Source organism: Mercenaria mercenaria, chromosome 6, assembly GCF_021730395.1.
Source record: "Mercenaria mercenaria strain notata chromosome 6, MADL_Memer_1, whole genome shotgun sequence".
Taxonomy (NCBI): Eukaryota; Metazoa; Mollusca; class Bivalvia; order Venerida; family Veneridae; genus Mercenaria; species Mercenaria mercenaria.
This window is the reverse complement of record NC_069366.1, coordinates 89,754,259-89,778,745: the sequence shown is the minus strand read 5'-3', so window position 1 is coordinate 89,778,745 and position 24,487 is coordinate 89,754,259. Positions and strand designations below refer to the sequence as shown.

At 28.4% G+C, this 24,487-nt stretch overlaps 1 protein-coding gene across 1 annotated transcript in view; it reads right to left on the bottom strand.

Moving 5' to 3' along the window:
• LOC128557917 (uncharacterized) overlaps positions 1 to 22,536 on the bottom strand; it is a 58,281-nt gene extending 35,745 nt beyond the window's left edge. The window contains exon 1 of the mRNA XM_053546579.1: positions 22,060 to 22,536. Within this exon, the coding sequence (XP_053402554.1) occupies positions 22,060 to 22,120 (61 nt within the window). The 5' untranslated portion in view covers positions 22,121 to 22,536. The remainder of the gene's footprint in view (positions 1 to 22,059) is intronic.
• Positions 22,537 to 24,487: the final 1,951 nt, after the last annotated feature.

Below are 24,487 nucleotides of genomic sequence, written 5' to 3'. Positions count from 1 at the left end.
TAGAAGTTTTAAATGATATTTCATTTAATATATTTGGTTATGAAGAACCTACGGGAATTTATCCATTGTACATATCAAAATATCAATATTCCGAAAGGTGTGACATGTTGCTAATTAGTTATAACGAAAAAACCCATTATGTTTGGATAAAAGACTTTAATAGATTAATGTTTAAAACAAACAAAGATCAACATAAAAACATTTTTGCAAATCATGCTTACAAAATTTTTCTCAAGAAAGAATATTAAAAGAACATGTTGAAAATTGTTTAGCTATCAAAGGTGTTCAGGGTGTTAAAATGCCAGTAGAATTTAAAAACTACCACAAACAATTAGAAGTACCCTTTGTTATCTTTGCTGATTTTGAATCAGTAACAAAGAAAGTTTCAACTGTTTTACCATCACCCGAATCTACATTTACCGAGCCGTATCAAAAACATATAGACTGCGGCTATGGTTATAAAGTTGTTTGTTGCTATGACGACAAATATACTAAACCAACACAGGTTTACAGAGGACCCAACGCAGTTTATAAGTTTATAGAAAAAATGCTCGAGGAAGAAGAGCATTGTAAGGAAACTTTTAATGAAAAATTTTAAAAACAAACCTCTTGTCATATCTGTGGAAAAGAATATAAGAAAAATGAAACACCAGTAAGAGACCATTGTCATATAACTGGAAAATTCAGAGGAAGTGCTCATTCAGAGTGCAATCTCAAATTTAAACTAAGTTATAAAATTCCTCTCATTTTTCACAATTTAAAAGGTTACGACGGGCATTTTATTATGCAGCAAATAGGAAAATTCAAAAAAGACATTATTGTTATTCCTTACAATATGGAAAAATATATGACATTTATGATTGAGGATTTAGTTTTTATTGACAGTTTTCAATTTATGTCACAGTCATGAGACAATTTAGCAAAAAATATCCCAGAATTTAAATATCTTCTGGAAGAATTTCCTAAAAATACAACGAAGCTGGAACCTTCGGTTGCACTAGATTTATTAAAAAAACAAAAGGTATTTATCCATATGATTACATGGATTCATTTAAAAAATTCAAAGAAACAGAATTACCTCCTAAAAAGAGTTTTATTCAATTTAAATGAAACACACATATCTAATGAAGAATATGAACATGCTAAAAATGTTTGGAATCAATTTAAAATTAAAACAATGGGAGGATATCATGATCTATATTTAAAAACTGACGTATTACTTTTAGCTGATGTATTCGAAAATTTAAGAAAACTATGTTTAGAGTACTACAAATTAGATCCTTGTCATTATTTTAATAGTCCTGGGTTAGCTTGGGATGCAATGTTAAAAATGACTGGAATTAAGTTAGATTTAATAACTGATATTGATATGTATCTTTTTATTGAAAAGGGACTGAGAGGAGGAATAAGTTACATTTCAAACAGATACAGTAAAGCAAACAATAAATATATGAAAGATTATAATCCTAAACTTAACAGCAAATACATTATGTACCTCGACGCCAATAACCTTTACGGTCGGGCCATGTGTCGACCTTTGCCCTCTGGAAACTTTAAATTTATATTCGAAAAACAATTCAAGAAATTAATTGCAAAAGGTAAAACTAACTTTATAGTTGAATGTGATCTTGAATATCCAAAAGAATTACATACTGTACATAATGATTATCCTTTGGCTCCTGAAAAAATTAAGATACCAGACGAATGGCTTTCAAATTATAGTAAAAATATTAAAAAAGAATTTGAAATAGGAAAAAATAATGTAAAAAAATTAGTTTCAACTTTAATGAAAAATCAAAATTATGTTGTTCATTATAAAAATCTTGAACTATATACACAATTAGGGTTAAAAGTAACAAAAATACATAGAATATTAACTTTTGACAAAAGTTCTTGGTTAAAAACGTATATTGATTTTACTCAAAAAAGATCTAAAGCAAAAAATTCATTTGAAAAGGACTTTTTTAAGTTGATGAACAACTCTGTATTCGGTAAGACGATGGAGAATTTACGCAAGAGGGTTAATATTAAGCTGACACATGATGAAAACATTTTATTGAAATATATAGCAAAACCTTCATTTGTTAGTTCAACGATGTTTAACAAGAATTTATTTGGTATTCATAGAATAAAAGAAAGTTTGTTATTAAACAGACCTTGTTATGTTGGAATGTGCATTCTAGATTTATCAAAATATTTAATGTATGATTTTCATTATAATTACATTAAGGAAAAGTACGAGGGTAATTGTAAATTACTATTCACTGACACTGATTCATTATGTTATGAAATAAATACTGAAGATGCATATGAGGATTTTTATCAGGACAAAGATTTATTTGATAATAGTGATTACGATAACAACTCAAAATTTTATTTCGACAATAATAAAAAAATAATTGGAAAATCTAAAGATGAAGCTGCCAGTATTCCAATCGTTGAATTTGTTGAATTACGTAGTAAAATGTATTCATATTTTTTAGAAAACGAAGTTAATGTTAAAATGTAAAGGAATTAAAAAACATGTTGTAAAGAAAACAATAGTTCATAAAAATTATAAAGATACTTTGTTTAATTCAACCCGAAGTAATCACACCTTTAAAGTTATTCGTTCTGATAAACACACTCTTTCCAGTTATGTTATAAATAAAACATCTTTATCATGTTATGACGATAAAAGATATATTCTTGATAATGGTATTGATACATTAGCTTATTCTTAAATTAATTCTTAATTTATAGAACCATAAATTGTTAATTGAATATTTTTAACGTTTAAAGAATCAATATAAATAACATCATTCATTTTAAATTTATTAGCATAATTAATAGAAATAGATTCGTTTTTTTCTGTTTGTTTTTGCATTGTAACTTTGAAGAATTACATTTTCTTTATTTTTTAGTTGTAATTTAACTTCTCCTTTATCTAATTTAATTGCATCGACAAGAATAATTAAAATACAATTAAAATTAATTGTTACATTATTACCATTTTGAACTAAACCAGGACTAGCATTTACAACTTTCCATTGAAATAATCCACTATCAGTATCTTAGGTATAACATGTTAAGAACAATGGAGGTTTTCTTATTATTTGTCTTTCTATTTTACTTACTTTTTCGTTTATATTATTGAATATTGCCATTATATTAATTATTCCAGTTAAATAAAAATACAGTAATTAATTAAAGTTTTAATTAAGATTTTAATTCAAAAGTTTACTTTCTTTATAATTTATATATTCCACCAATATGTAGAATTTGACATAACTATCCGTCATAAGACTAAATGATACTTCTGTAGATGATGAATCGTCATAAGGATGAATGTCAAACATTGTCCTTTCTGTTAAATAAATTTTAATTTTTTTCTGACACACACATACATTGTTCAATACGAGCCCATTTTCATCAATCTTGGATGTTATATTTACACTCCCATCGAGAAATGTACCTGTAAAACCATCTTGCCACCACCTAAAAAGAAAATGTGATATTTTGCATTTTTCCAACTGTCCGGGCGCCACTATAATAAACCTGATATATATTACATAAGTTCCAGCTTTTTTGACTGAAAACACATTTTTAAAGATACATCCGGTACAGCTAGTTTATATTCTTGGTTTATGTTTATAAAATCTTTATAATCTACGATATTTCCAGATTCTAAATTAAATGCATTAAAATATCCCATACCAATTTTAATTATATTTTCATATAATGAATATATCCAGACACCGTGGCGATCAAAATACTTTTTTCATTTTTATATATGAATGTGTTACAAAGAATTTTGGTTCTCCTTCATTATAACCGCGGTTATATTAAAAAAGAAACACTTCACGTCTTACTTTTTCCAGGTCAGATTTATATTCTGCAAATTTATTTTCATGTTCGAGAATTACTTCAGCTAAATCATCGACTCGTTTTGTTGTAGCAACTTCAAAAGCAGATAAATTGTCAACAACACCTTTTGTTCTAGTTAATTGTGTTTCTTGTTTTAAGAAAACATTTTTTACTTTTGTAATTTCTTCTGCATTAGTAGAAATTGCTTGGGTATTAGCAGTAATTAACTCTCCTTGTCTTTGTTTTTCAACTTTAGCATTAAATTCATTAATATCTTTTTGTAATAAACCTGTAAGTTTACTTAAGTCCGCATACTTTAAATTGTGACGTGTGTCAACAGTACTAATTAAGGTTCGAAGTTGTTTCTTTAAATTTTTTAGCTGATCATTAATTATGTTAATTGCCTCAGTATTAGCAGTAATTGATTCTCCTTGTTTAACTGATTTTTCAACTACAAAGCCCAGTTCATTTTTATGTTCTTCAACTTTAACATTAAGCTGTGTCATATTTTCTTGTAATATTTTTGTAATATTACTTAAATCTGCATACTTTAAATTGTGACGTGTGTCAACAGTGCTAATCAAAATTCGAATTTGTTTTTTAGAGTCATCTATTTTAGAATTAAGCTCTTTTTTAAGGTTATCTAATGCTGTGTCATGGTCATCGCCTCTTTGTGAAGCTGCCTTTTCTAGTTCAGATTTATATTCTGCAAATTTATTTGAAAATGTATCGAGTAAATCTTGATTCTTTTTTTCAGTTTCAGTGTTAAGTTTATTTACTTCTGTTCTGATTTCTAACTGATACATATTTTGTAACTTTTTCTCGGCTTCAATAATTTTGTCTTTTAGTTCTTCATGTTTAATCATACTATCTTTTAATTCTTGAATTTGAGTGAATAAAATGTTCAAATTGACCCGAAATACTTCTTTTATGTTTTCGTCTGTCTAATCAGAATTTCTTCAAGTTCTTTAATAGAATCAACCATAGCTTTCATTTCTTCTTCAATTTTACCTTGTAATTCAACTATTAATAATGAATTCTTTTTAAAATCTTTTGTTAATTCTTCAATATTCTTTACTTCAGTTTCTAGTGTCTGTTTTATACTTTTGATATCTTCAAGATTATAGTCATCTATTACACCTTGAACTTTTTTAAACAAAAACCATCTTGAAACTGCATCGTTGGGTTTATCTGGATTTCCTAGGTTAATAAGGTTATTACCTCCCATATCCAATGCTCTGTTCATTTTGTTATCAAGTTCCTTATTTCTATAAAGATATGATTCCGTTTCCTTTTTAAGTTTTATAAATTGTTTTTTAGAAGCATAATCACTTAAATCAATATCAAATTTAACTTTACTTATACTGTCGGGTTGATTAATTTGTTTTACATCATTAAAAACTCCCATCTATATCTATCTTTTTTCTTAAAAACTTCCTTGGTTTGTCAATATATAAAAAATCATATTTTTGATTTATTGCATTAGCAAAAGAGTTAGGGTTAATATTTTGTTCTTTACAAATCATATCATTTTCCCGTTTACTTGGACTTTCAAATAAAATATAATGTGAACAGTTAATCCGAATATCTTTTGGTACTTTATAGTAAGACTGACTTAAATAAATAACACAACAGTTTTTGTGACGTCCTTGAATAAAGTACTTTGTTATTTCATTCTGAACTTTTTTATCTTCACATACAAAATCATCAAATATTACTACTTTTTGTTTTTCTGATTCAAGATTCTCACAAGGTTCAATTTGGTTGGGATCAGCTGAATATTCAAGTATTTCATTTGGATTTATTTTATTTTTTTCTGCAATTCCATTTAAGAGTTTAATTAAATCCTGATATTTAGATTGTTCTAGATTTTTAGCATATAGGTATAATTTATCATAATATATAAGAGGTTCTCGTATCATATGCATTAATGTATTTGTTTTTCCAGATCCAGAAGATCCACATATTAACATTCTAAAACATGAATCCGGCATAAAGGGATATTGCTTAAATTGTTTAAAGTTATTAGATTTATCACTTTTTGTATCATAATTTGGAATTTCCATTTATATATTATCTTACATTATCTTACATTATCTTACATTATTATATAAATGCAATCAAAACTTAATGAAATAAGAATAAGAAAAAACTTAGTCGGGCAAAAGATGAGGGCTCTTGGAGAAGAAATAACGAGAGAAAAAATTAAGAAAGCTACAAATCGGGATATGTACACTGAAATTTATAAACCAATTACTGAAGGAATAGAAAGTCAGAAAGAAAAATTATCAAGTCAGTTAAAAGCATTACCTGGAATTAAGGAGCAATTAGCGTTACTAGGTGATGAAATGAAAGACATACAAACATACCAGGGTTTACCGCAGTTATTCCAAGAACCGCTGCCGTTATTACTATCAAAACAGGTTCCCTATACACCAATAGATTGGGGAGATGAATCTGCTGAGGTTCCTGAAGATGAACTTAAGAGAAGAGAAGATAAACTTAAGAGATTAGAAGATAATGGAAGAGAAAAGATGGGAATAACTGAAACAACTGATGATACAACTGAAAAATCAGAAGAATTGGGAGCAAGACCAAAAAAATTTACAGTTGATCTTAATAAAGACATTGATTTAGAACTTTTAGTTGAAAAATATAATACACCACAAGAAGTGTTTGAATTTTTTCACAGCACATCTAAAGAACCAGATGAAATAATGACTAGAAAAGAAGTAGAGGATATCATAGAAAAGGTATCAAAGGATATAAAAAAAATTGGGTAATGAATCTGGTGTAATAACTAGAAAGAAAAACAAAACAGATCTTGATCTAAAGGAAAAAGAAGCAATTATAGCGTCGTATAATTAAAAAAAATATAGAGAAACGATTAAAGATATTCTTAATCAAGGAAAATATATGAGAAAAGGAATAAGATATCATAACCCATATAAAGCTTTATCAAATGGACAATATGGTAATTTATTTATTAACTTAAATAAACTTTATGGTCAAAACAAATTAATTGCCAAAGATAGAATAACTGGAAAAGAAGTAATTAATACTAAAGTAGATAATGATTTGATTGATTTGATTAATAAAAGATATAACAATAATAAAAAGCATTCAATTCATTCTAGAAAAATATTCAAAGAATTCATAGAAAAATCAGGATTACCTATCAATAAAAGATCTATGAAATTTAAAAAAGTAATTAGGGGACAGGGTTATGACGTTTGTCCATGTAATCCAAAAGAATTGGTAAATGACTTGGAGTTAATCTGTGGTTCGATTGATGCTGGAAATAATAATGAAGAACTAAAAAATGAAGGTATTAGAATAATTTATGAACTATTAAAAATAAATGAATTGTTACCAAAAGATCATGAAATGTTTTATAAAAAACATTTTTCTTGAATTTACACTTTTATTAAAAAGATATGTTTAATAATTATATAAATGGAACAAAAAGTAGTATTAAGTTCTGAAACAGTTAAAGATGATAACAAAAATACTCCGAGTGATTTTACAATCAGATTTAGTCGTTCTTTGATTTTAGATAAAAATAAAACTTATGTTGTTGGTTTGGATAGTATTAACACTATGACCTATTCTTGGCATAATATTAATGATGAATATGACAATAAAAGAATTCGTTACAATAATGGTAAAGAATGGAAAGATATCATATTTACAAATGGTTCTTACAGTTACACAGATATTAATAATTATATAAGGGAAACATTAATGACTAATGATGATAATGAATTTGATAAATCAGACATTGCTCCAATAAGTTTGGAATTTGATTTAAGTAGTTTTAAGATTTTGATTTCAATTAAAGATAATTTTATGTTGGATTTAAGAATGTCAAAGTTTCATACATTGCTTGGATTTGAGAAAAAAGCATTGAGAAATACTGAATGGGGAACTACAACACCAAATATAACTAACTCATTGGATACAATTTACATTCATTGTGATCTTATTGATAATTCACTTCTTGATGGTAATTTCAGTGATATTATCTATGCTTTAAGTACTACAGATTTAACAAGAGCTTATCCGTTTACAAAAGAACCAAAAAGAGTTGGATATTCTGAAATTAATAAAACTATTATAAATTCAATAAGAATATATATTACAGATGTATTTGGTAGAATAATTAATTGTAATGAGGTTGAAACAAGTTTTACACTAATATTAAAAGAAATTAATTAAAATTTAGTTTTATATAATGTACAAAAAAGTTTATGATAAAAATAAAGGAATATTTATTTATGTTGATACTCAGACCAAAAAAGAAATCATACATGGTAGACCTTGGGTCTCCGAGGACGCAGTCCTTGGTACAGGTATCTTTGACACTTTAACGAAATTGTTTTCAAGTGGAGTTGCATCTGCTGGAAAAAAAGCTCTGGAAACTGCAGGAAAAGCAGCACTAGAAAGTGGAACAAAAAAGTTGGAACGGAAGTTGGAAATTTAGCTGCTAATAGAATTGTTGAAATATTTAAAAAGAAACCTGCTCCAGCAGTTGGTGATTTAATTGCTAATGAATTACAAGAAAAGAATAACAGTAAAAGTAATGAGGAGGGGGATATTAATATGAGAATAAATAGAATATTGTCAGGATCGGGTACTTTAGCTCGACAAAAACGTATTAATAGATTAAGTTATAAAATATAAAATAATATATAATATATACATGTTTAGAACAAAATAATATTGTGAAAGATACGAACTAACTCCTATTCAATTAGATACAGCTTTAATATCTGTCTTGGGAAATAATGTTAAGCAACAAAAAAAAAAACGGATATCTCTTTACAATTAATGATAGGAGCTCATATTTTGATTGGTTTTATAGCTATTTTGAAGTAAGTTTTAAAGTTAATAAGCTTGCTAATGGTGCTAATTATGCTGATGGAGATCATGTTGCTTTAATTAACAATGCAGCTTCATTAATTGATAAGTTAGTGGTTAAACAAAATGGAAAAATTATATATGATTGTAATAATTTATACAAGGTAGTAAATGTAAAGAATTTGGTTGAATTATCTAAGGATTATGCAGAAACAACTGGGACAAATGAATTTATTTATTTAGACGTTAACGCCAATGCTGAAGATAGAAAAAACGAAGCTGCATATAATAGTGGTTTTGCTTCTAGAAAGTTATCAATCCAGGGTGGTAATGAGGTAAATGCTAAAATTCCATTAAATAATTATTCATTTTTTCAGGGTTTAGAAACTAATATTATACCTCCAAGTCAAATTCAAATAACACTGCAGCTGACGGATGATGATGAATTAATTTTTAGAGATAATGCAGCTGATGCTGGTAGAGTAATTGTAACAAAATTAATTCTATGGGTTCCGCGTTTAATTTTCAATGAATTTGGACTTAATCTAATTGCTGAAAGATTTACAAAAGCAAGATGGTCATACCTTCGGGGAATGATGACATAATCAACCGATACACAACAAAATAATATAACCTTTAGAATAACAGCTGGTATAACAAAACCACAACATGTATTTGTTTATTTACAACGGCCTGATAAAAGTAATTCACAAGAACATAATCCACATTTACTAGATACATTTAGAATTAATGCAGCAAATGAAAATTGAACTTTGATTTCTTGTCGTCTTAAAGTTGGTAATGACGTTTTTTATCCAGAAACAGAATACACAAGTATATCAAGAATATATGATGATGTAATTAATTATTATTATAAACAAAATAATAAGACTACTGGAAGTATGTTAAATAGATCAAACGTTTATAGTTTATTTTGATTTGTTCATTTTAATTTGGAATATAAAAAGGAAGTAACAACAGAAGATCCTAAGCATATTACATTAACAGTTAAGTTAAATATTCCACCGGCAGCTAATATTCGTGTTTACGCAATTGTATTGTATGAAGAAACAGTTGAAATAAATACTATTGGAAATGAACTTATTATTGTTTAAATGAAACAAAAATTAAAATCAAATCAAATCAAAATCAATTTTAAATATATAATGTCATCAAATTATATTGAATATAAGGTTAACCTAACAGATGGGCAAACGAAACATTTAGCACAGGCTTATAATAATAAAATTCCACATACGTTTAGATTAAAACATGAACAATTACGTGGAAACTTCCTTTTACTTTTAACAAAAACACAAATTAATCAAATTGAAAAGTCTATTAGAAATAATAAGGGATTAGAAATTACAATTTCAAAAAAACAAATGTCCAGTCAAGGTCAAAATGGTGGATTTTTAGGAGCTTTAGCTGGTTTGTTAGGAAAAACAGTTCTTCCAATGGCAGCAAAAGTAGCTCCAAAAATATTAGCCCCTCTAGGCATCGGAGCCCTTTCTGGGCTGGCCAGTACTGGTGTAAGTAAAATACTTGGAAATGGTATGATTTCAGTAGCTAATGATAAGAGAAACATGATATCACCATATCTTACACCTAATCAAAGAAAGCAACTAGTAGGATCCGGAGTGATTAAATTAACACAAAAACAAAAACAAAACGATGGGTTTTTAGGTATGTTGGCTGCTAGTCTAGGGATACCTTTGATTACATCTTTGTTAAGTGGGAAAGTACTACAGATTGATTCTCAACGGAGACCTTACAGACGAATTCCTATAGTAAAAAAAAAAATAAGTTTATAAACAAGCCTATTTCTAACTTTGAAATTGAACAATGGGTTAAACACCTCGGTATTAAAAACTTGAGGGGAGTATTTAGTAGAAATAATTTACCAAGAGTGAAACTCTCGGAGACCACAGGTTTACCAAAAACAAAATTAAATAAAGAATGTGGAATTATAAATTTGGACGACTCTGTTGGGTCTGGAACACATTGGGTATGTTATGTAAATAAAATATATTTTGATCAAACCGGAGGTTTTCGGAAAAGTACTTTGTACTTTGACCCATTCGGACTTCCTCCACCAAAAGAAGTAATTAAATATATACCAAATGTAAAGTACAACAATGTTCAATATCAAGACGAAACAAGTACACTCTGTGGTTACTATTGTTTATTTTTCATAAAAATGTTACAATATAAAGTACTGTTGTATGATTTATTGTATAAAATACTAAAAGTTAACAATCAAAGAGTAAATGAACAAACAATCACTTCCTATTTCATGTTTCATTAACTAACATTAATATCCTGCAGAAATTGTAAAACAATCCTAAACATGATTAATTCGGTAAAACTTTTTATTTGATCAAAGTGACAAAACTCAACACGGCTTAACTTTTATAGTAACTAAAATCAGGAACATTAATTCTCTCTAGTGAGAAATCAATAACCGCTGGGGAGAATTGCCACGCTGGCAAAAATGACGCGGACGGTTATTGGTTTCTCGCTAGAGAGAATTAATGATAGTGTGTAAAGTTAATATCGGTTTTAAGATATTTTTAAAAGTTAAATATATATTTTTTAAAGTTAAATATATATTTTTCAGAGCTTTATTTTAATATAAAAACTTCTGGAGACGCTTTACTCAACTTACGTTCAATAAAAAACAAAAGTGTTTTTTTTTAATTGTCCGGCAATGGATTTTTTAAAAGAGGGGCAATGGGTCAGGTGTGGTCAGATTGGCTCAAAAGCGGTATTTTCTATACTACTAATAACATATGGATTTCAGTATACTATAAAGTGTGGAATTCTTGATACACGATATCCTGTATAATATTGAAATACGTGATTTTTTAAAAGGGTTATTTTGATCGTATACACCACAGTATATTTCCCGTATATGTCTGATGAGCGTCGGTCTACGGATCGCCGGGTCATGAGTTCGATCCTCGGGCGGTGCGTATGTTCTCCGTGACTATTTGATAAACGACATTGTGTCTGAAATCATTAGTCCTCCACCTCTGATTCATGTGGGGAAGTTGGTAGTTACTTGCGGAGAACAGGTTTGTACTGGTACAGATTCCAGGAACACTGGTTAGGTTAACTGCCCGCAGTTACATGACTGAAATACTGTTGAAAAAAGGCGTTAAACCCAAAACAAACAAACAAACAAATGTCTGATGTAAGGGAATAATTAACTCGTATATGTCGGAAATACGGAATGAATATCTCCAGTATATATTTCATATACAACTCGGTATATTTCCCGTATATACCGTAAATACGGAATTTTAAAATTTATATATATTGAAAGTGCGGGATTTATATTTCCCGTATATGCTTCGTATACAAGCCCATTTAAATTTCGTATAGTCCAGAAACACAGGGTTTAAATTTACACTTTATCGTAGAAAATACAGGACGTATATTTACTTTTATTTTTCTCCTATATGACACCATATATTTTTCATATATTCATACAATTTAAGCTCTTGTTGAAATAAGAATTTTATTCTTGTGAAAGATTGTATACTTACTTTGAACAACTTTGAGCTGGAAAAAAAATTATTGAAAGAAATTTCCCGTATATATCTGATGTACGGGAATAATTAACTCGTATATGTCGGAAATACGGGATGACTATCTCCAGTATATATTTCATATAAAACTCGGTATATTTCCCGTATATGCCGTAAATACGGGATTTTAAAATTTGTATATACTGAAAGTGCGGGACTTATATTTCCCGTATCTGCTTCGTATACAAGCCCGTTTAAATTCCGTATAGTCCAGAAACACAGGGTTTGAATTTACACTTTATCGTAGAAAATACAGGACGTATATTTACCTTCATTTTTCACCATACATTTTTCATATATTCATAGAATTTAAGCTCTTGTTGAAATAAGAATTTTGTTCTTGCGTAAGATTGTATACTTACTTTGAACAAATTTGAGCAGGAAAGAAACGTATTGAAAGAGAAAAGGAAACTTTAGGAAATAACAGTATTTGTTGATCATGAAGAATAATCAGGTGACATCTACGTTGTTTTTGTGTTTAAAACTATTATGTTAGTTCTGGTTTCCCATACGACAAATGAAGATTTAACCTACACTTTAAATAGTTGAAATTAAATTATCTGGGATTTTTCGCAGTGCTACACATGAGTTAGGTAAAACATTTTCATGTTACATTTTAAATGCTTGAAATATAGCTGTGTCTAAATAAATCCCTTCTTTATGTAATAGTGGGAAGTTTAAATCCTCCTAGGTTTCTACTTAGTAGTTAGGGAAGTAAGGTTTCTGGCACTTTTGACTCATTTTTACTCCTAACCTTGATCTAAAATGACCAATACTGGCAAATTAAAAAAAGAACACACAGGTTTTGACAAATTTATCTATATTGATAAAACCACACCTTTTGAACTCGGACATACATTCTCGTGAGTTGAAACCTCGCTAATTAAAAAAAAAAAACAACATAGATTTTGATGAAGTGAAAACAAAATCTAAAGTAACGTAGGAAACAAATATTAAGAATTATTAACTATAAAATGTACTACCTGTAATATTACTTCCGCTTTTCTCATTCATATACTAACTGTCATAGTTAAACCGATCAATATAAAACGTTTTACAGATGAACCGGAGTATTACAAACAAACGAGTTAAAATCTATATCGAAAAAAAAAAAGAAAAACTGACAAAATGCCCGCTGAGTGACTGCAGGCCGCCGGTCGGGCAAAGTTAACCTGAGTCTCTCACTTATCCCCGGCGGCCCATTTAACCGTTGGCACACCTATTCAATTGCCTGATACCGGTTCAACTTAGACACATCTCAGCTTCCACACGGACGGTTCACCCAAAGTAGTGAAACGTATGATTGATAACGTGATCAAAGCCATCAGTCACACAGATCCATACTTCAGTCGGATGAATTTCACAACTTCGGAAGATTAATATATCTTTAATATTCCAAGTCAAGTATTTGATTAATTATATGTTAATTTCTATGTTTAAATTTTGAAATTATCTAATTACATGTAGTTAATTTAAAATACTGAAAATGTATGTATTATAAAATAAAAAATACACTGTCAACGTATGAAAATAAAAAAAAATGTAAATACATCAGAATCAAAGAAACGCCTGAAACGCTGTGCTAGAGGTAAACCGTCTTAATTATAAATAGCCATATTTACCCACGTTATAACAAGCTTCCATAGCTCGATCGGTTACATGGATAGAAACGATTTCATTCACTGCAGTCCGAGGTTCGATTCTAGTATCATTTTTTTTTCTTTTTAATGTTAATCATAAACCATCAAAATTATTTATGATGATTTGTTCATTTTCTTTTTGGTTATCTGTTTTCAGCATTTTAGGCTATATACCAGTAAAAGAAATTGTTCTTTGTTTCATATAAAATTCATCTACTTCAGAACAATTTTGTTACAGTTTCTAGAATTTCACTCCGTCGTAGACCTATTTTCCATAAGATATTCATACATTTGCTTCAAGAAAACGAAAAGAAAAAGGGGTGTTGAATAGTATGCAGTGAAATGCAAGTCAACTGAAGTCAGGTACCCTTATATTGCCGCATTTCAGAAAGCGGTCCGCAGAATAAACATCCTACTTCCGTTTTCAAGTACGCAACTCGAAAACATGCGAATATTAGCATGAAAAGTGTCCTATTTTATGTAAAATTCATTCCACGAGTGAAATAATGCTCATTTGGCCCCCGATTTACGCGTAAATGCGAGAAAAATGGAAAAAATAGGATCTATTTATTAGGGACTTCTTTCGACTACACCACGGAAGCACATTTTTGACTTCTTTTGGTGGTGGTAATCCGAAAGGGTCAAAATATATTTTATCACCATAACATATCCAATGTGTTTCAGACCCAAGAGAGTCATCTAAATTTATAATTCCACACTCATTATATAACTTTGTTTTCGGTAGATTATTTCTACTACATACACCCCTAAAGTTTTTAATATCAAGTTGTTTAACCCATTGTTTAAGTTAAAAGTTAGAAATGGGTTTATAATGATTTTTTTTACTATAGAAATTCGTCTATAAGGTCTTCGTTGAGTATCAATCTGTCTTTCTTCTCAAATCCAAGCAATGTATAAAAATTTGATATTTTCAAATCCGAAATAAAATTATCATGAATTGAAATTAGGACTTTAAAACTACTTAAATCAAATTCCAGATTATTGGGTAATGTCTGATTTATCAAATTTAAAATCATTATATTATTAATGTTTCTTTGATATGATTATAAATGTCTGAATAACTATAAGAACCATTTTGAAATATGATATCTTTCCAATCTTTACCATTATTGTAACGAATTATTTTATTGTCGTATTCGTCACTTATATTATGCCAAGAATAAGTTAAGTCATAGTGTTAATACTTTCCAAACCAACAATATTAGTTCTATTTTTATCTAAAATTAAAGGACGACTGAATCTGACTGTAAAAGTATTTTATTATCGTTTTTCACTGCTTCAGAACTTTGGTCCATTTATATTTAAGAAAGCTATTTTTATATAACATTTCATGTTGTTCTGGTAACAATTTGTTCATTTTTAATAGTTCATCAATTATGCTAATACCTTCAATTTTTAGTTCTTCATTATTGTTTCCGGCATCAATTGAACCAAAAATAAGTTTTAGGTTATTAATAAATTCTTCTGGATCCCACACACAAACTTCATAACCATGTCCCCTAATTCCTTTTTATTAAATTTCATAAATATTTTATTGGTAGGTAATCCGATTTTTCTGTTAATTCTTTAAATATTTTCCTAGAAAGTATTGGAAGCTTTTTTATTATTGTTATATCTCTTATAAATCAGATCAAATAGGTCTTCACGTTAATTACTTCTTTTCCAGGTCTTTGATCCATGGCAATCAGTTTGTTTTGACCATAAAGTTTACACAGATCAATCAATTAATTACCATATCTGTCATCTGTAGAAACTTTATTTGCCTTGTTCTCGGTGCTTCCGAGGGATCTACTTTCCAGATTTATTTATATGGATTATGAGATTTTATTGCGATTCCTTTTTCATATGCAGGAGCCATATCAAGAATACCAATCAACCGGTCTTTATACTTTATCAGTTCTTTTGTTCATATTTTAATAGTTTAGCTTCCTCTATTTTTATTTGGATCCTTTGATCTTGATTGGCTGTTTATCGAGCCATTTAGACTTGAGATATCCTTTATAATGTCGTCTATTGTACTTTGAAGTTTCTTTTTACTTATTTTATCAGGATCAGATTTATCTGCAGTAAAAAAGTTAAACATTTCAGACGGTTTGTAATATTCATATACTTCTAAAAATCATTATCGAAACCAAGATCTAAATTAACTTTAGGTATTTTTTCTTCTTTTGGTCTTGCATCCATTTCTTCTTCTGAGTCTTCGGTTGTTTTACCCTCATGATCTTTAAATAATATATTTGCTTGTACCGGTTTTTCGGTCATTCCCATCTTTTCTCTTCCACAATCTTCTAATTCATTTAGCTTCTCTGCAGGTATCCATCTAACAGGTTCATCTCCCCAATCTATTGGTATATATTGTTGTTGTCTTTTACCTTTTTATACTTCTTGCCATTCTTCAGTGATACCTTGTGTTAAATCTTTTGATATACTTTTCGGAATTAACGCTAAATATTCTCCGATTTCAGGCAATGCTTTTAATTGTTTTCCGATCCCAGGCAATGCTTTTCATTGTCTTGATAATTTTTCTTTTTGGCTTTCTATTCATTTTGTAATTGGTTTATAAATTTCACTGTACATTTCTCGGTTGGCAGCTTTTTAATTGTTTTCTCTAATTATTTCATGTCTAAAAGCTCTTACCTTTTGTCCGACTAAGTCTTTTCTTTTTTCATTAAGTTTGATTGCATTTATATATAATAATGTAAGATAATGTAAGATATTGTAAGATAATATAATATATTATATAATGGAAATTCTAGATTATGACACAAAAAGTGATAAATCTAATAACTTAAAGAAGTTTTATCCTTTTATGCAAGATTAAAGTTTTAGAATTTTAATATGTGGATGTTCCGGGTCAGGAAAAAAATACATGAATGCATTTGCTTCGAAAACCTCTTATATAGTGGGAAAGAGTTTATATTTAATACAATGGTAGTTTATTGTACACTTTCTATAGAACCAGGAAGTTATGTCAGATTTTATCTAGTCAATTAATTTATTTCCATTTTTAATATTATGGGAATATTTAATAATATAAATGAAAAAGAAAGTTCAACAGAAAGACAAAAAGTAATAAAACCTCCATTGTTTTTAACATCCGCAGCAGAAATTGCTGCTGAATTATTTAAATGGTTGGAAATGCTAGTCCTGGTTTAATTCAAAATGGTAATAATGTAACAATTAAAAAAAATACATTTTAACTTTCTTATAGATGCAATTAAATTAAGTAAAGGAGAAGTCAAAAATCAAAGAAAATCAAATTCTTTAAATTTATAGGGCAGTTAAGTAAAGGAGGAGTTCAAAAGCAAAGAAAATAAAATTCTCTAAAGTTATAGGGCAGTTTATAACAGAAGAAATGAATCTATTTCCATTAATGATGCTGATCAATTAAAACTAAATGACATAATCTATATAGAAGGTTTAAACGTTAAGAATATTCAATTAACAATTTATGGTTCTATATAACCATAAGTTAACGTATTAATACAATCAGGTTAAATATATCTTTTATCGTCAAAAAATGATAAAGATGTTTTAATAATAACATAACTGAAAAGTGTTTATCAGAACGAATACCTTGGTGTGGTTACTTTTAATTGAATTAAACAGAGTATCTTTATAGTTTCAATGTACTATATCTTTCTAAACAACATGCTTTTTTTATTCCTTTACATTGTTTATTGTTAATTTCGTTTTCTGATGGAAATGGAAACATTTTACTTCTTAATCCAACAAATTCAGTGATTGGAATGCCGACAGCCTCATCTTTGAATTTGCCAATTACTTCTTTATTACTGTCAAAATAAAATTCTGAATCTGGACTGTAATCACTATCATCAAATAAATCTTTACCCTCGAAAAATCTTTATATGCATCTTTGGTTTTTATTTCATAACACAAATTGTCAGTATCTGTAAATAAAAGTTTTGCTGAATTTATATATTTTTTTCTTAATGTAATTATCATGAAAATCATACATTAAATGTTTTGATAAATCCAGAATGCACATTCCAACGTAGCTGGGTTTTTTAATAATAAACTTTCTTTTATTTCATGAATACCAAACATTTTTTATTAAACATTGTTGAAATAACAAATGAATGTTTCGTTTTATCATGTTTATACTTCAGTAAAAGATTTTCATCATGTGTTAATTTGATATTGATTAGTTTGCGTAAAGTCTCCATCGTCATACCGAATATACTGTTCATGAGTTTAAAAAGTTTTTTTTTTTCAAAAGAATTATTTGCGTTAGATTTGTTTCAAGTATTAAAATCAATTTATCCATTTAACCGAGGAGATACTTGAAAAGTTAATATTCTATGTATTTTTGTCTCTTTTAATCCTTATTGTGTACAAAGTTCAACATGTTTATAATGGACAACATAGATTTGTTTTTTTCTCTCAAGTTGGAACTAATTTTTTTACATAACTTTTTCCTATTTCAAACATTTTTTTAAATATTTGTACTATACTCTGAAAGCCATTGATCTTGAATCAATACCTTTTCAGGTGCTAAGGAGTAATCATTTTCAGATATCAAATCTAGATTTACTCCAGTCATCTTTAACATTGCATCCCAAGCTAAACCAGGACTGCCTTGTCAAGTTTATAATATTCCATATATAGTTTCCATAAAATTTAAAACACATCTGTTAAAAGTAAAACGTCGGTTTTTAGATATAAATTATGATATTCTCCTATTGTTTTTATTTTTAATTTATTCCAAACATTTTTAGCATATTCGTGTTCGTTGTCACTGATTGAACTAGAATTTATAGTAGAATAAAACTCTTCCTTAGGAGGTAATTTTGTTTCTTCAAACTTTTCAAACGAATCCATGTAATCATATGGACAATCATCTTCTGTTTTTAATAATCCAATTTTGTCTTTTTTAAAGGCTTGAGAAGAATTAAATTCTGGAATATTTTTAAAGTTATCCAATGATTGTGACATCAATTGAAACAATCTATACATACCAAATCACTTTTCATAAATGCAGTATATGTTTCCATAGTTTTATGAATTAAATTAATTTCTTTTTTTAAATTTTCCAATTTGTTACATAATAAAATGACCGCCATAGCCTCTTAGGTTATGAAAAAAATGACAGAAATTTTATGTGTTAGTCTAAAATGTATTCTATTTATTATTTCATCAAAGGCTTAAGTAAAGTGTGTTTTTTTATTTCGTTTGTATTAATAATAACTAGAGCCTTTGATTGAAAATAAGCTGATTTATATATTGTATCTGTTTCGTCGATTTTTGAAAAAAGTTATCTTTAAAGTAATATCTATTTTTATATATTTTAAGGTTTTAAGTTCAGATTTCAGTGTGTTAAAAGAGTCTTCCTTTGGTTAATATGGTTGATTTTTTGGATCCTGTCAATATTCAACTTTAATTTCAAATTTCTTAATATATAGATTTAAAGGTGTTTCAATTTCTAAAAGCCCTAAATATATTAAATCTAGAAAAAAATATTTAAGTAAAAAAAATAAAGATTAAGAGAGGATTAAATATCTAAATTTATGCTTTCTTCACTTTGTTTTTGATTTTTCACTTTTTACTCATTTGTTTTCCTTCGCAGCACATTTTTATTAACACAGAATTAATATCAAGATCTTGGGATGCTGCGTAAATGCTATTATATATTTTTTCTTCATTAGTAATACAATCAATTACATTTACTTTTTGGGGATTGTTTCGGTAGATATTTGGTCTAAGACAATCACATTGTAGCTGTTCTGAATTATTTTCTTTTATTGGCAATAAACATCCACGACCCCATTCAAATAAATTTATATATTTTTCATAATTTTAATATTCAAGACTAACTATTTTATCAAGTTTTGATTTAATAACGTTTCTTGTTTTTAATACTATTTTTATGTGAATTTTCAGTACTAGATAATTTTGGAATAATCATACTTTCTACTTTCATATCAACCATCTATATGACATAATTGTAGAAAATCTTTAAAAGAAGGCACTTGAATTAATTTTATAAAGTTTTCTTAAAGTTTCTATATCTTTTAAATAATCTTTTGAAGTTATTTTGTCTATATTTTTATCAATTGTTAATATTTTTATATTGTCTTTAGACATTCGCTCTAACCATTCTTCATGAAGCGTATGTAATATTTTAAAATAATCTAAACTAACTTTGTTTTCTTCTGTTCTTTTTTTTTTTTTTTTTTTTTTTTTTTTCTTTTTTTTTTGGGATAATTTATGGTTGGGTCGATTTTAACATAAATAAATCAATCAATTGGATTTTCTCATATTTCTTTTATAATGTGGTCGGTTAGGAAAATATTATATAATGCCCATTCGGGATTATCTATAAGACCGCTGGTGTGGTAGTATTTTGTAAAAACGTTACTATTGGTTAAATACCATCGTTCAAGAATGGAAATACAATTGAACTTTTTAGCAGAAAATTAAATTTTTATATGACTGTTTAAAGTTGCTAGCTGAAAAGGAAACGAATATTTTTTAGAATTTTGGGCTGCAAGATCAAATAGATTATATGAATTATAGTCTTGGTCGGGAACATTCTGCCACTCGTGTTTCTGGGATAATGCTATTATTAGGATTATAGTCTTTAATTATATCTAAAAATGTACTTTTCCCTGATGCAATGTTGCCTTAAATAGATATATATTTTCTCATTTATATAATACACTTATAGAATAGTTTTATGCATTTTTTTTCTTTTTTATTTCTGTATCCGTTAAGTTTAACTTTTTTCATGTACATTTCAAGAGGCATTGAATAGTGTTTTTTTTTCTTTCTGCATCTCTAACAGTATTGTAAAAATATCTGCATTTTGTGATGTTGTAATTTTAGAATAGTTTTCTTGTCTTCAACTTTTAGTTTATTAATAAATATTGTAATTACTGATGGAACAGCGCCTGCAACAGCTACACATACAGGAATAACAGGAACAAGTATTAATGCAGCCGAGCAATCACATCAATATGTTACTTTATATTGCGTCATCATTATTGCTTGTACATTCAGAAAGTGCTATCGAAATTTTACCTCGGTTAAAATGTATATAGAAAGCCAATTCAACTTTGAGATTTATAAAGAGGAGTCTAAGCAACTGTGTCGAAGACTCAGGACTATATTTCCCTTGTTTGGTCTTCCCTTGTATATGAATCAGTTAATTGGGATCCATAATACGTTAGAGATATCACCTAGTTTCAGAAAATCCAGTGACATGCTGCAAGATGCATCATGAAAGATTACAATTTCAGAGAAGATGGTTGATGACATCAAACAAGATTAGTGTAAAAATACTAAACAGCATTAAATGTACTTGTTTAGCAAGGTAAAGACGAATATGTCCTACAATCATTAATTTAAACACACTTATTTCGAAAATAACATTACAAGTACATTTTACAATAACAAGTACAAAAGAATTAAAACGAAAGAAAAGAGTTCTTCTCGATGTATAGCAGCAATAAATCTTATACATATGGCGGTTGATACATGTCTGGCAGGAATGACCAATTCTGCATTTAAAGATGATAAACTATATATGCTTACTTTGATTTAATATAATGCAATAACTTCTTTTTCCTTAAATGAAAAGTTTACAGTACTTGCTGAAATTTGATTTGTCACAAAATTTACTGGAACATAGTATGCAATTAAGTAGAAATATTGCAGACGTGGTTTCACTGAGGCTGTTCATCAGAGGTCAGGAAATGTTCAACACATTTTACGCCCTTCAGAAACGGTTTAAGTGGAACTCCTTTACACATTTTTTGAACTGACTCCGTGATCACTAAGGATCAAAACAAATAACAACACTGAATCCAGCCATATTGTGATGATTAAACACTCATTTCCCGCATAAAGTTTGTTTTAAAGGAAATATTTAAAAAGGAAGATATCCTGTAAAAATCGGCTTTAGCACTGCTTCCTTAAGTAACATATGAATGTTTGCTTTCAATCATAATTGTTGTTCTTTCAGATTTCAGTTAAAGAACGAATGTATGTAATACTAGTGTCATCGATATTAGTTAACTACTTCCAAATTGATTTACGTTGAAATAATATAAATGAAACACACAAAAACAAATACCTACCTAATCTGAATACCCTAAAGTCACAAATACATCTGTCTGCTGACATCTTTCCCTTAAACATTTCAATTCATATGTGAAACTATTAAATCCATTCATTTTTTATTATCTTAACCATGAAAGGAGATTTTAAAACAATGTCAACATAATTATGCATACACTTTAGTGACACCATTTGATACTATCCAAGCACTCAAAATATGGAAAGACATAACCCTTTTTACACAGCTACTTAAAGCGGCACATCGCGTAGTTTTGTTTCAAAGCAAAATATGAAATATCGTAATAATACATTTTTGCTGCTACTGCTGCTACTAAATTTAACTATCTTTCATCATGTATTTATCTTATATTACGTGCAGATTTATTGCTTCCGAAATTCGGGCCGAATTTTAGAATCTCAATTTGAGATAATTATAAAAAAATGCGAATCGCTTTCGTTTTGTAATGCATCAGTTAAGTAAATTGTATGTTTACACTATGAATGGTTACACTTCTCAATGCTCCATAAAAGCAATTTTAATCAAACTGGAGCCTGTTCGGTTTATTGTTAATCAATACTATTTTATGTATGCTTTGAAGCAACATTTTCAAGTGAGAAACAACTAAAATGAAAATTTATTGTTTTGAAGTTCTAGCCCCGTGTTCACAAAATAGTTTTCGGTCTTAGCTGAGCTTGCGTCTGAAATTCTTACATCAATCTCACTAAATCTTCAATACTTAATTTCAACTGAAATTTGCCAATTGAAAATAGTTATAACTTACAATTTAGTTATAAACATGCTATTTAGAAATAGAAGACATATAAAATTTTATTATCAAAATCAACTGAGACTGAAAAGATTTTTTGAACACGGGGCCTAAAACAGTATTTGACAAATATTTGGACTTAATGACGATGTTTGATAATAGGCGAAATCGGTATCAAAATATTTAATTGCATTGTACTGACTTCGCGACAAACTCTTATCAAATTGAAATACAAATATTCATTTGGTTGGAACGTTGAATCAATGATTTTAATATGGCTGACGATGGTAAATGATAAAGAATATTTACCATTACAATTGGACCCTATTTATCATTGTAGCATACATTCTTTTGTACGACGGAGATCCTATATAGGCTGAAAATGATATCGTTCATTAGATTAATTTGAAATATGCTATTTTGCCTGTATTTGCAATTAAATGACTCAGCATCGAGCGCTTAAACCTAGTGAAATTCAATACAAACATATGGTTGATAAGGTAACACGGGCTAAATTAGGGGCCTTTTTATCAAATCCAATTTTGTCGAGGTTATTTACCATGTTCCAGCATACCTGTACCAGATTCGAGCATGTGACCATACATAAATAACAACCTGACCACATTATGGATAAATGATCTTTAAAGTTCAGTTCAGTTAATATAGTATACGTACTTTGGTGATGTGGGCGCTTAATTTTCATAATATTGCAGGCCTGACCTTGCTTAAAATTGCTTTTAAAAGTTACATTGCTCTTTTGTCATTTCCGATAAAAGTGCAAGTATTAATAAAGCTAATATCGCAGCAAGATTTATTTGGGAAAAATAGTATAATATGTCCGTTTCCTGCAATTAGGTTTGCAAAATAAAATAAAAAAAAATATCATGGATCTATTTCTTGAAAGAAAAAATAACTGAGTGACTTAAGTTTTCCTTCAATATAAGAACGGGTACTTATTAAGCCTACTAATGATAAATATTGGTGGCAGCGGCCATTGTCTGCTATCTCATTTGAAAACTTGAATTAAATCGAATACTCTACGATTGTCTCGGTCAGAATTAAAATACCATTTTATTTAATAAAATATATCAAAAAATGTCGCTTGCACCTCATTTATAACGACTATAATGAAATGTTTGAATAAATATTTATTGTATACTTTTATTTTCTACAATAGTAAAATATAAGATCAGAGTTCCGACCTTGTCTTCGAAGGGATTAAGCTGTAGATTTTTTTTGTTTTGAAAATGGATTGTTAGTTTTATGAGGTTTCCCATAATGATTTGTTTAGGATCATTAGAATACAACTGAAGCAAGCCAATGCATTTTTGTCAATTCTGAAATATTGTTTGTAAACAAATATTCATTAGGCGTTTTCGAAACACTTAGCAGTCACGTAAACAGTAAATATTTTTCTTATTTTCATTTACTCATTATACTATATTTGTCTTCTAAAAACGTGGATATGTTGACAAGAATTCATTTCTTTAACAGTTTGAGGAGAATACACAGCAAACAGGTGCAACATCTAATTTGTATATTAGTTGTGAACTAGCACGGCATGAGCTTTTGGATTTAATACAAAATTACATGTATTCTAAATTTCTTGTGAATTTTGAATGCGATTGCATTAAAGCGAATTTAATGTAAGCTAAATTTCAATGTTTACTTTCAATTTACT